General features: G+C 36.3%; 1 protein-coding gene across 1 annotated transcript in view; it reads right to left on the minus strand.

The window, feature by feature from the left end:
• Positions 1-12,543, minus strand: part of LOC138052185 (myosin-11-like) — a 40,813-nt gene extending 28,270 nt beyond the window's left edge. Inside the window, exons 1-9 of the mRNA XM_068898565.1 lie at positions 12,334-12,543; positions 10,024-10,747; positions 9,455-9,606; positions 6,379-6,510; positions 4,973-5,086; positions 3,930-3,967; positions 2,288-2,480; positions 2,100-2,192; positions 733-858 (exon numbers count right to left, since the gene is read on the minus strand). Coding sequence (XP_068754666.1) covers positions 733-858; positions 2,100-2,192; positions 2,288-2,480; positions 3,930-3,967; positions 4,973-5,086; positions 6,379-6,510; positions 9,455-9,606; positions 10,024-10,747; positions 12,334-12,360 — 1,599 coding nt within the window. The 5' untranslated portion in view covers positions 12,361-12,543. The remainder of the gene's footprint in view (positions 1-732; positions 859-2,099; positions 2,193-2,287; positions 2,481-3,929; positions 3,968-4,972; positions 5,087-6,378; positions 6,511-9,454; positions 9,607-10,023; positions 10,748-12,333) is intronic.
• Between the last annotated feature and the right edge of the window lie 969 nt (positions 12,544-13,512).

The following is a 13,512-nucleotide window of genomic DNA, read 5'->3' on the forward strand; positions in this document are numbered from 1 at the left end:
GACCACGCATGGAAAGGCAACTACTACTTTAGTAACAAATTCAAGTGCAACTACAGATTCTCATGAAATACAATTGTGCAGATTAACATAAAGCATATTGCTAATAATCTATTTTGCACATGCATTCATGCTAAGTATTAAAGCATTTTTATCAATTTTAATGTGAAATAAAGATACTAAGCTCAACTGAGTAGACATTTTGTCATGACATGAAATTGATACACTTATGAAATGACTTGTCCATTGCTGTTGAAATTTGAATGCCCTCCACAGAAAAATAAAACTGGGAGCAAGAGGATGAAAACGAAGAAACATTCATAATTTCTTCCATAATAAATAATATTATTGTGCACTGTCGAACAAATCTTTAGTATTAACCATAAATATTAAAAAGACCTTGGTGAATGCTGAATGATACACAAATAATTACTTGTAGTGTTTGACTCTTGGGATAAATTTCTAAGTGCATCCATTCAAAACAAAGTTACTAATCAGTAACTTCCTTTGATTGAAGAGCTATATGTTTTGTCTATGAATATAATATTCTAGTTCCAGACTTTATGTAAATTAAATCAGTTTTAGCGTATAAACATTGTTTGTTACGCACAATTAATTAGCAAAACAAGGAAGATGATTGTGGTCATAAAGAGAGAATTGGTGACTGCATACCAACTACATAGCTTTTTTACTTTAAAAACTTTATAATCTCACTTTAAAAGGAAATTGCCAAACCTTTCTCAATTCAACAATCTGTCCACGTAGTAGTTCTTTTTCCTCCTCAGCACTCTTACTGCGGCCAGACTCAGCAACCAGTTTCTCCTGAAAGCTTGTTTCATAAGCTTTGTGATCAGACATGACCTGTGATGTACAAAGAGAGTTTCACTTAAGCCTGTACATTTACTTGTGAGGAATCAGAAGTCACTCACAGCCTGAATGTTATATTTAATTCTCATTGCAAGATTTTGTTATATTGGCTTCAGTGAATCATTTGCAAATATCTAATGGTATGCAAATCTTTTCTGTCTAAATGTACCTGTAAACAATAATGTTATTGTTAAATATTTATTGCCTGAAGCAATGTTATCTGACCCCCATGTAAAATAAATTCACCTTTATTGAACATTTTTTGACTATATAATTTTTAAATCATTTGTGTCACAGAACACTAAAAATGTTTCAGACAAGAAATTGAAGATTACAATATATTTTTGTTGATTGCATGTCCCACAATAATTATTTTGTCATCTGATTATTTTAACAAAAATCTATCAGCAGTCTGTTAAACTGTGAATTTAATGCCATCTTTTATGCTGTTTTCACAACACTAATGTCGATCAGCTAGGATTGCTTGACTTGGACTGATGTTACAGTAACAGAAAAAACTAGGCCAACAGAAATCACCAGTCTCTAATAATTCTCAAAAGTCAAGAGCAATGTATTGCCACTTTGTGCATCTTCGTAAGGCAGAAATTTAGCAAAACTGGGTCAATTACACTGTAATATAGAGGTTTTTGTTGAACCACTCATAGAAATAATAATTGGATTTTTTATTCCATAATTTTGAAAGACTCCAATCATATAAGTTTACATGGGATAAACCTATTTGATTAACTATCACTTTAATGTTAAAGTTAAAGGCCAGGTCACACTAGGCGATAAGTCACTGTGACACATCGTGGAGACAAATCGCCACAACAATTTGCCTTGCATGACACGGTTGATTTTATGAAAACTAGTTTGAATTCATGTGACTAATCGCAGCGACAAAATTAGTGAAAGCAGTGCTGTTGCACGGTATGTACACTTCCCGCCACAAGTTGCTGCAACAAATATAAATGAACCAATGAGAGAGAGTTATATGGTCAGCCATATTGAATTACAAATCTAGTTCACATTTCCCTTCATACTTGATCACACCGAACAGGCGTCGCCTAGTGTGTCCTGGCCTTAAATTGAATGTAACACAATTTTTTTGGTGATATTTGGGCAATATAATATTCACATAGAAGCTGAAAAATTATTATTTACATGGCATAAATAAGAATGGACGACATTAAACAACCCATCAAGTCAATGAACTGGTCCAGGAGTCAACACACCTTGTTTAGTCTTTGTTTTGTTTCTGACAACTCTTCCTTTAAGCTTTTAGCTTCATCTGTTGCCTTCATTAACTTTGCCTTCAACGTGTTGATCTGTTAAAACATGAATGTGAAACAGAATGGAACCTTTTACAGCATCCCACAATTAATAAGACATTTTTTCCAATTATACATGTACATGTCAGTACCTCATCTTTTGAAGTCTTGTCTAATGTTTCTATATCCTCCTCTTTCTCTGCAAGCGACCTCTCAGCCTCTCCCAGCTGCAACGTTAAATTCTCAATCTGCTTCATCTGTCGCTCCAGTGTATCATCAGCAATTTTGAGACGTTCTTGCAAACTGTTCTTTTCATCATTGAGTTGTTGTATCATTATTTGCTGCCTGTAACAATCAATGTACTGTACATATGGGAACATGTTCCTTAAAGCATACTTCAGTCTGTTAATACTTGGTATATGTATATTAATAATAACTATTAATTAATTGAGGGAGCCTATCTCTTATAAGCCCAAGGGTTTCCTTTAGGCTTCCTCATCATTAGCTTTTTAATTGCTTTAAACACTATAGGCCATTTCAGAAACGTGAGAGGACTGGGGTGAGTTTCTCAAACTTGCTTGGATTGAAAATCTAAACTCTTCAACTGAAATGTTACCAAATGAAAAGCTATCCAGCCAAGTTTGAGAGTTTCCTACGGAAAATTGGCCAAATGGGAGACTTGCAAAAGTTGCAAAATCCCACACAAACCCTTATAATTTTGTGGCCTGTCTACCCATTCCATACAAACTCTCTATTTTAGGTGATATTTGAAGATATATTATTTCACCATTTTCCTCCTCTAAATACATCTATTCTTGGTAAAGACTCTCAAACTTGGTTGATCTTTCATTTGAATGTCTTAGTTTTTTAAACAAACGGAAAACAACCAAACTCGTCCCAGTCCTCTCACGTTTCTGAAATGGCCTATGCTCTGTACTGAGGCAAAACTGTTACAATAACCTTGAACTTGAATTTGTGCGATGGAAATCAGTAATATATTAAGTGTTTGAATTCTAAAGCAAGACTGCCCCATGTTACTTTAGGGTGGAAAATTTATTGTTTGGAGAAATAAAACATTTACAATATTATTATAATACTAGTACATATTAAAGAGCCCTTGTGCTCAACCTTTTGCCACATTTCCCAAAAAATAGGTACAAATTGCATACACATGGATAGAGCTGTGAAGATCCTGGCACACGTGGGTCTTGAACATGTTGACACAACATTTTTGCCTAAGCATATACTGCCAAGCTGTGTCAATTCATGACAGCTGGCTTTTTGAGTGGATTCAACTTATGTGTACATCATACATACACAAGTACTGCAATAGGCTCTTTGCATGGCCTTGTCACATGACCTTGTCAATCATAAAAAATGTTCGTGGCTCAAAATAGATGCCAGAAATGGAAAGAGCGTGATGCAATTGGTAAGAATGTCAATCTTGAGGCCACTGACAGTTATGTAAGATATTTTTACAGTGATTTTAATGCTTCAGAAATTTACTGAAATTTATTTGGAAAACAGCTGCTGGATAGCAAACTTTGCCTTCTAGCACACAATTCTCTTAAAATTAAACTATCAAACCGCTCTAAAATCATGCACTAATTTCATCATGCTCTTTCCATTTCTAGCATCTATTTTGTACCACGACCATTTAAACTTTATGATTGACAAGGTCACGCAAAGAGGCTATTATCTAATAATTAAAAGCTTAATTCTGTTAATGTTAGAATTATCTCACAGGTTAAACTGAATAAAATGCATTTTATGATACATGTATTGTGAACTTACTTCTTAGAAGAAGATTGGGCCTCTGTCATTACACTGTCCTGCAAACAAGTGAGACACAACAATATTGATAAACAACAGATAATTTTCAACACAAATTCATCATTTACCGAAAATCATACATTTCAAGAATAATAATTATGTCTTTTCCCTGATGAAACATGAACTTCTATTTAACTTTCAAACACCTTGTATCAGGTTGGAGCTCACATGTTCTACAGTGTAGGACCACACTAAAAATGTTTTCAAAATGCCGGATAAAGTAACCCATTGACCCCTAAACTGGTCTAAACCAACCATACTTTAAGTTAACAGTATTTTACTCTGTGTAACGCCAGATGATTATATTCGTCAATGGGGAAGCCCCAGGAGTCAATGGATTAACCAGGCAATTCTTATTTTCATGCATTTTTCGATGGATTTTAATTCATTAATGACTTACCGGGGTAAATACTACAAAATTAATAATTGCTTGTCATGAAAGAGTGATAGCATTCTGCTCTGTCTATCCTTAGGCAATCTTTTAGTGGGTCTTTTAACCACATATTTAGTAAAAATTGGTGATCCTTGCTTAGCTTCTCTCCTCATTCTCTACCTATCTCCACTGCTTTTTAGTAACAGTGCCAGATCCCTGGATAGGTCTTATGTGAGAACTTGTTCTGGGTTACAGGGATTGGCAGCCATTGGCTAGGCGCAGTGGAAGCCCCTGGAAATTCTAGACAATTCCCTGCCTACAATATTAGCAAAAGCAGTTGTTGAAATTGAATTAATCCATAATAATAATCATTAGAATGAGACTATGCATTTTGGCCATTTAGAAGGCAGTCACAAACATTACATGTACCAGAAGATTCCAAAGATGGACAGCTAGGTTCAGAACTTTGATCCTAATCTTAATATTTTGGTCAACATCACAAGGAGGCCCATGACAAAGCCAAAAGGTGCAAAAAGGGACAACAATACCATTTTAATACTGTCCTGCTTTTTTCCTCCCATTTTTAATGCCATTTAGAGCAGAAAAAGGAAATTCAAAACAGATGTAAAACCTTTTCAGTGGAGAGTTGAGCTTCTCTGTCCCTTATGGTAGCAAGGTCTTTCTGTGCCACTTGTAGCCGGGTTTGAAGGGTCTTCTTCTCTTCCTCTTGGGTTTTTAGTGTTACCTGATAGTTTGAAGAAATGAAAAATTGGACCCCCATCACTAATTAAACACAAATGCAAATCCGAACTATACTACACCTGTGGGCATACAGGCACATACATAAAACTATTAAATTACTTTCATAGCAAAAAGATTTGTTAACAAGTGTAATGTTTTTAAATAAAGACAAACTGAATTTAAAAGAAAAACCAAGAGCTGCAAAATGCATGCAACCTTAAGAATATAATAATTATTCAACTGAAGCAAATGACAAAATTAGAAAGTACAGAAATGCAAGTTCCAGTACATTTTAGGGCTGCTACATTCGCATGTTCAACCGTACATATTTGCAGTTTGAGTGAATTGAAATAATTATCAATTATTATTAATTAATAAATGAGCAAGAGACAGAAGCCTTTTAAAGCATCACTGAATTTACTTATTAATTAATTAATTAATTTTATTGTTTTCTCCAAAATGGAGAAGGGCATGATATAGTAAAGACTTGAATTAGTGCCCTGAACAACCGTGATTATAATCTATAGCTCTTTACTATAAATACATAAATAAAAATAAGAAATAGTAATAAATTAATTAAAATTGAATTAATTATATTGTCTCCTTTCTTTAAGTTTACCATGTGGTCTACTACACCTCTTTACAGTTGTGTGCTTACATTTAGTTACCTTTGAAATGTCAAGTTTCCAGTCCCCCCGCCAGGAGCTCCGTCACCATAATAAGCGTTTTCCCTGATTTGCATTTATTTTTACATCAATTGCATTGACTAGCAAAATTATTCAAAAGAGACATCCTGTTGCTTTAATTTCACAGATTTCAAAAGCCTTGATCTTTTTCTTTGGAAAACTGTAGTAAGCCACCTTAAATATATGTACTTCTAGAGTCTTCGACAGTGTGTCATAATGGTCACCATACTGGATGACCTGGTCTTCCAATAAACACTTTAAACACTACCATGGAGACTGTTGACGGCCTTCCTTCATCTTTAATTCTTGCTCTTAATTCATAGAAAAGTGTAGGCATCTGGCTTTTGGTACAGAGAAACTCAGCCTGACTGTGTGATGAGTTTGTTCATGTGACTAAATGCTCTTTTTGTTTATGGCCAATGAAGACTGATCTGATAAGAGATATTAAATGCAGCCACCTGTTCTAAAGCCATCAACCAATGATGCCAACAAACTTGGCCATTATTAGTAAGACAAAGGGTTTTAACACATACGGCCCTTATTATTAATAAGGGTTGTTTAAATATTAAAATGAATTTTAAAAATCAAAATTAGTGCACATCTGACCAACCTCTGTCTCTTGAAGCTTTTGCTTTGTCCCAGACAACTCTGTCTTAAGTTTCTTAATTGCTGCTTCTTGAGATATCTTTGTTTTATTAAGTTCCTCTTTTTCTTTCGCAATGTCTTCTTCAAGTGACTGCACCTGTACATGAAAAGAACTTTATGAATTCTATTTAATTGTCATTTGATTCTCCCAAAGCAGAGGGGAAGGATGACAATGAATCTTTTACAACAGAACACCTTGGAAATCTCTTTTTTTAGGGGAGTCAGGCTGGTGTAGTTTTCCCCCTCATCAAAATCGACTCTCAGCTTATTACATGTACATCTGGCTGTGGTTATTTTGTGCTCCAATATCAAACATGGACCATAATAGCAGCTGCCAGGGGTGCCTTATCTTAAGCTTGATACAATGCTAGCTGGCCAGCAGTCATTCCCCAGGCTCTTATGCTTATGTGGGGTGGCTGCTAGTCTCCAGGGGTATGTACATGTGATTGCAAATATTAGCTGTGCTTTCTTGCTTGCTTGATCTTTGCGGATCATTTGCAGTCATTGCTTGCAATAGCTGTTTGTTCCCTGCTCCCATCCCTCCCTCCCTTTGATGGTAAGTATGAGGTTCGGTAAGTATTCCACATGGTTGCCATGGTTACCAAGGCTGTGCTTTGAGGAAAAAGCAGCTGGGGTGCCCAGCCCTCTCAGATGGTCGCACAAATTAATTATTTAATATTTAATTAATTATCTGAGATAAAAAATGCAGCAAGAAACATTGCTGCAACTGGTCTGGTGATCGCTGAACTCGCTAGTGCAAGAAAAACCCGCAACCCGTCAAATTTTTCATGCCACACTTGAGAGAGACGAGAAAAGTGGCAATGCCGCTGATGTCTAATACAGGTACAGTCGAACCTCTCTAACACGGACACCGAAGGGACAGAGCAAAGTGTCCGTATTAGAGAGGTGTCCGTTGTATAGAGGTCATGAATATTACGTCACTTCAAAGGCTCCATTGATGGTATTAAGTGTTCTTTAAATCAAAACTGGCCCAAACAAGTCTTTGAGGTGCATAATGGACAGCACAAATCGTTACAATACAAGCTGTACAATTCCAAAAACATATGGCAAACTATAATACAGTTTCCGAGCAGTAACATAACAGAACAGTAACAAGTGTAGCGAACACTAACATACAGTAGAGTATTTAATGAAAGTTCTTTGTTATTGAGTCATTTTGCGTTAAAGAAGTCTGTGATGTTCTTCTGAACAGCATTCGCTAGTCGTTTTTTGACATACAACGACTGAGCTTTTGAAATAATCTTGCATAACTCATCAGCCAAATTTGATTCAATGACGGGAAGGAAAGAGGGAGAAAAAGGAAAGCAGCAACTGGAGAGTCTTCAAATAATAAGAAATCTTGATGATAAATGGCAATGACATGTCGATATATAATTTTTACAGTTAACTGATTGAAAACAAATGATACTGTTATCGTATAAGCAATGAAACAATTGATTACACTTAATGATATACATGTAACGACAAACAGGAAATCGTATTGAATAAGAACTGTCATCATTGGAGTGTCCGTAATAAAGAGGTTAAGTTTTTATGAATTTTCTCTCTGGGGCCGAGATTTCGTGTCCGTTGTCCGTATTATAGAGGTTATTTTTACAAAGAATGTATGGGCATTTTCTTGGGACCAAGTGAACTGTCCGTATTAGAGAGGTGTCCGTATTAGAGAGGTGTCCATAAGGAGAGGTTCGACTGTAAACCTTTTTACTGGTTTAAGTTAGGTTGAAAATAAGTTTTCATTTGAAATGTGAATCAATGCCGCTTGATTCTGTGAAAACTGCCCTGAAACAATGAAACGTGATGGCGGCCCAAAGGCTATCATTTTTTTTAAACAAGTCCTCTTGATCTGGACGAAAATCATCGCTCCAGCACAGAACTTAAGTATTTTTTCCCACATTATGAGTAAAATGTTTAAAAGTTGAATGAGCTTTTGGGGTTCAGTCAAAGAGTCAGTCTTTGCATATTTATTTTTAGGACACACAATGATTTGTCACGACACCAAAGACAACAAGGCATTGCTATGTTTCTAAAACAACAACAAATAACATGATCTTTCCCTTTTTTCTTTCGTAAATTCATATACAGGGGGAAACAACCATAACCTAAACATATTTTAGCCCAGCAGGCACAGCAGCAAAAAATGGTAAAAATATTAAATTCGCATAAACTGTGATTCCCTGTTCATACAAAAATAAATTGCACCGCTTCGCTTTACCCCAGTCAGAGCGGAAGAAACAACTTTTTTTTTTAAATGAACAAGAACCAGTAAATGCCAAACTCCAAGTGCCAAATTTAATGCTATTTTTTGAGAAGGAATTGAAATCTGTGCGGCTGCCGGACGTCAAGTGCAAAGTCACAGATTATGTTACTTGTGAAATCAAGTGGAATGGCCTTTGAACCGATTGTTTCGACTTTCTGAGAGCTTTTGTAAACTGTAGTGACCAGAATATTGAAATTTTTAGTCTGCATGCTTATCTGCTTAAAATACATGTACAATAAACCAGAGTACACGGCTGAGTGACCAGGTAATTTTTCTCACTCGCCCCAAACCAAGTGTTGGGACACTTAAGCCTCTGGCGACCGGGCACCATTAGAGCACAGCCTTGGTTACCTTCAGTGCAATACTGCCAGTTGTGCTCTAGGCCCTTCCACCTTTTTGGCACCAGCACCCAAGCTCATCTTGTCAATGAGTTTAACAGGAATTAAACCAATGACCTTGCATATGTACTTATTAAAATGCAGTCACACTGAGCTATCAGAGAGGGCGATGCCATTAAACCAGGAATCATATTGCATGCCCTTTATACTTCAAGATGGATAAAATATGTTGTGCTGACTTCGCCAACCATAAATTAAGGAACTTAATTTAAGTGTCAAGTCGTTCTAGCGCTGGAGCACTAATTGAGGACACTGTAAAATGAAATTAACAATGAAAGCAAATCAAGTCAAATGTTGGTTTTTGCCATATGACTGACTGTCCCAGAACAGGCTTCATGTTATACAACATACATGGATGAACTTACGATGGACTGTAATGAGGTTTTCTCCAATTCAATTGACCTCATTTTGACCTTGAGTTGCTCCACTTCAGCCAAAACTTTATCAGCTTTTGTTCCATGAGAAGCTGCCTTCTCTTTCTCCTGTTCCTTCTCTTCCAATAACTTGAGCTTTTCATCTGTTGCACAATGAATAAATACAAACAATCAGACTCACTGTTGTGCACAAACTCTTATGTTCTTTCTTTCATTATTTCTTCTTATTATTATTATTATTATTATTATTATTATTATTATTATTATTATTATCATCATTATCATCGTTATCATTATCAATATCATTATCAATAGTTGTTTACGTCTAACTGAATGTTAGGAAAAGGTATTTCTTGCACACTTCTGACAAGAGACAGAGGATTTACCATAGCAAAGGGATGTTTAAGACTAGAGTCTAGGAACGTTGAATAACCATTGGTGCCTCATTAAGCTTAATTCAAAAGGCTCTAATAATAATGGCAATCACCACTTCTTAATCATAACCTGGGATATCTTGACCTACTTAAATGTATTTTTCCCAAAAACCCAAACAAACTAACCTTGATGTCTGTTAATAAGTTCTGTCATATCTGCATTGTGCTGTTTTTGAGCTTTCTCCATTTGAGATCTCAGTGTTTCATTCTCCTCAGTAACTTTCTTCATTTCCTGTTCATGAATCTTTCTCTCCTCCTGTTTCACTTGTTTCATCATTTCACGCATTCTATTCATTTCTTCTTCCATATCTTTTCTCTCCTCTTCCATAAGTTTCATTAATCGCTTGTCTGATTGCTCAGTGTCAGAATTTTTCCTGAGGTTCTCATTGTCTATTTCTAAACCTCTGACTTTTTCAGCGAGGGACGTTCTCTCCTTTATCAAGTAATTAACCTGTTCCTTGACTGGATTAGTGTCTCTTCCAATCTGTGATAGACCTGCTTCTGTCAACATGTCACACACATCCTCTGACACATAAGCTCCTGCTTCCTTCTCAACTTTCATCTGTTCAAGTTCTGCTTTAAGCTGTTCATTTTCTGCTTCCAAGTCTTGGGTTAAGGCCTCTCTCTCATCTGAAAGTTGTCTAATATGAGCAACATAGTTTTCAACCTCAATCATTTCCTCTCCATGTTGTTTACGGAGTTGTTCAAGGCTATCAAGAGATGATTTGAGGCTTGTTTCTGACCGAGTGAACTGTCTCCAAAAGTACCGCAGTTTATGCTCCAGGGAAATGTTAGTTCTGTAACCATCTTTACTAAGTCTTTCATCAATATCATCAAGTTCATTAGCATCCTTGGAAAGATAAGAGTAACATTTCTGTTTAAGTACCATAAAAAATGTTTACTACAAAATAACTTGATTTTCACCACCACCTGTATCTGCATGAGACAGCGCACCTTCACATCTTATTCAGTTCTAATTCAAAGAGTTGCAGTATATCCCCAAGAGATCTTTCTAAAACAAACACTTAAGTGCCCATTCACACAGGCTCACACAATTGTTTTTGGATGGAGAATAGCTTGTAAAAAGTTTATACCAGTCCTTATGTTCATGCAACATTTTTCAAGTCAAATTCTGCTTTCCTAGGAAGTTAAAAAAATTTGGGATTGCAAATTGTGACTAAAATTTCCTAATTAAAAGTTCCATGGCGACTTATTCCCTGATGAAGTTATCCAAGTTTTGAAGTTTTAACAGAATATGGGGGGTTGATATTTTGACATTAGTATACTGGTAACTAAAAGTTTAACCCATTTTGTTCCAAATTCCACTCTCCATTGTCCAAATCACAACATTCATTTGCAAAAAAAACAAATTATTACCATTCCGACTCTATAATAATTAACTTCCATGGATACACCTATCAAATCTCATACATAGTAGCATGTCAAGATTTTACATCACTGGTTTATTTACGTTTTTTAAGGACAGTGCCGACTAATTCAAAGCTACATGTATCTTTCTGCAGCTTTATGAACATGTTGGAAAAGCAGATCTTAACAAGTGATCTTGAAATTCAAAAGAAAATTGGGGGTGACCATGCATTTTTCAAAGATAAGTAATCAACTATATTTGTAAAGAGCTTTAAAATAGAAAGCAATGTACATATACATGCATGGTGTTCTTTTCCAAATTGAAGCAGAATTCTCTCTCAAAAATGCACGGTTACCCCCACTTTTCTTTTTGGATACCAAGAAAACTTTCTAAGTTCTACTTTCTCCACATAGTTTTTAAACCACACAAAAATATCCCTGTCTTGTATTATATATCTTGGATTATATATCTTATATATCTTATATGTCTTGTATTATGTATTATAAAGCACCACCCATAGGGAACCCAAATATCTCGAGGTGTGCAGAACGTATGTGCAATAACAATAGTAGGCACACACCTTAGCAGTAACGAAAGGAAAGCTTGAAAAATTTAGGCTTGAATCGGATTTGAACCCATCACTTCTGTGTTGTAACCAGTACAGTGCTTACCGGTACCCATCCACTAGACCTATCAAGCCGACTAGGAGATGGTCATTTTTGGGAGTAAATTGTAACAAAAAGAAAGACAGTTCCCGTTTTAAGTAGCCTACAACACGTTCATAGCTTCTATCCACGGTTAATGAATGTTTATTTTTCATCAATTGCCCACAAATTTGACTCTTAAAACAAAACCAAACTCCAAGAGAGGCAAAACAAGGGTGTGAGGCACCTGTACAAAGTAAACGAAGGCGTATATCTTAGGCGACTTGATCTTTTTTCACTTTTGAACTGGAGGAAAAAATATATGAACTCAGTGCCAATCATTATCAGTCTCCGTGTAACACTGTGAGTAATTATGAGATGAACTGTACAACGGGTTAATAAACAATTTCAGTACTGGCTTACCGACTCCAATATTATAAGGCTTGACATATCGGCCACAGAATTCTTGAGTCGATTGCTATTCTACATAACAGTTCAAGTGGCTATAAGGAATCTGATACATTAGAACAGGCTTTCCAGTTGGTTTTCACACGAAAGCATTCCATATCAAATGATAAATAAAAAGTCAACAAACTGCACATTCGACAAGTCAAGACGCCTAATTCGTCGCTAGGAGAATGGGCTTGAAAAGGCGGGTATTGTCCCATCACCCACTGCGACAAACAAGGACGGCAACCGGAAATCAGCTGTTTCATATTAGCCCGTTTCAGGCTCCCCGAAGGCTCCCAGATAGTCGAGAAAACTACGCATTTTTTTTTTTTCATTTTCTCGACTACGTGGGAGCATAAAACAGGCTGTTTTTATATTTAAGGTGATTCCCTTGTTTTGCACCGCTCATCTCATACTGTGCATAACATTGCGACTTCGAAGCCGGCGATCTGAAGAGAGACAACAAAGGCCGCTTTTGCTGTTCAAAAGCATATAAGCGCAAGCAGTGTTTACATATTAATGACGTGAAACTACATTAGGGGTGGCGAATGGTTCATCAAAAACTCTGGGTCTCGCAAAATTTTAGTCGAATTTCACGGGTCTCGCAGTCTCATTTTTTGAGCGGTTATGTGCGTCTCGCAGTCTCGTTTTTTTATATGAAGGTGTCCAACACTTTGAAGTCTCGGTCTCGCATTCTAAAAGGTCAAAATGTCTCGGGCTCGCAAAGAAAAACGCTGGTCTCGCCGTCTCGCAAAGTCTCGCATTTACCATTCGCCGCCCCTTACATTTGGAGCCAGACACTGAGTGCAAGGTGACGACTGTAGCGGTCCAATTTTGCAAGATTGATTAATTTGAAATCACTTTACCAAATGATTATAGTCCAGACAAACAAGTAAGCTCAAGTTTTCAGTAATAGTCAGTAGCTTTTGCTATATAACAACAATTTTCCGGTTGATCAAGTTTCGTACCCTTCTCGTGTAATTCGATAAAAAAGACTTGGAATAAAGGGCATGCAGCACGAAAACAAGCACGGTGACCCCATCTTTTTATTGATGATTTTTTCAATGTCCTGTGTATGAATATCAATTGTGCCAAGTTTGACAAAAATATGGAAAGTACCTCATTTTCAAGGGAATTACCTTAAATTGTCTC

This window comes from Montipora capricornis, chromosome 6 (assembly GCF_036669925.1).
Source record: "Montipora capricornis isolate CH-2021 chromosome 6, ASM3666992v2, whole genome shotgun sequence".
Lineage (NCBI taxonomy): Eukaryota > Metazoa > Cnidaria > Anthozoa > Scleractinia > Acroporidae > Montipora > Montipora capricornis.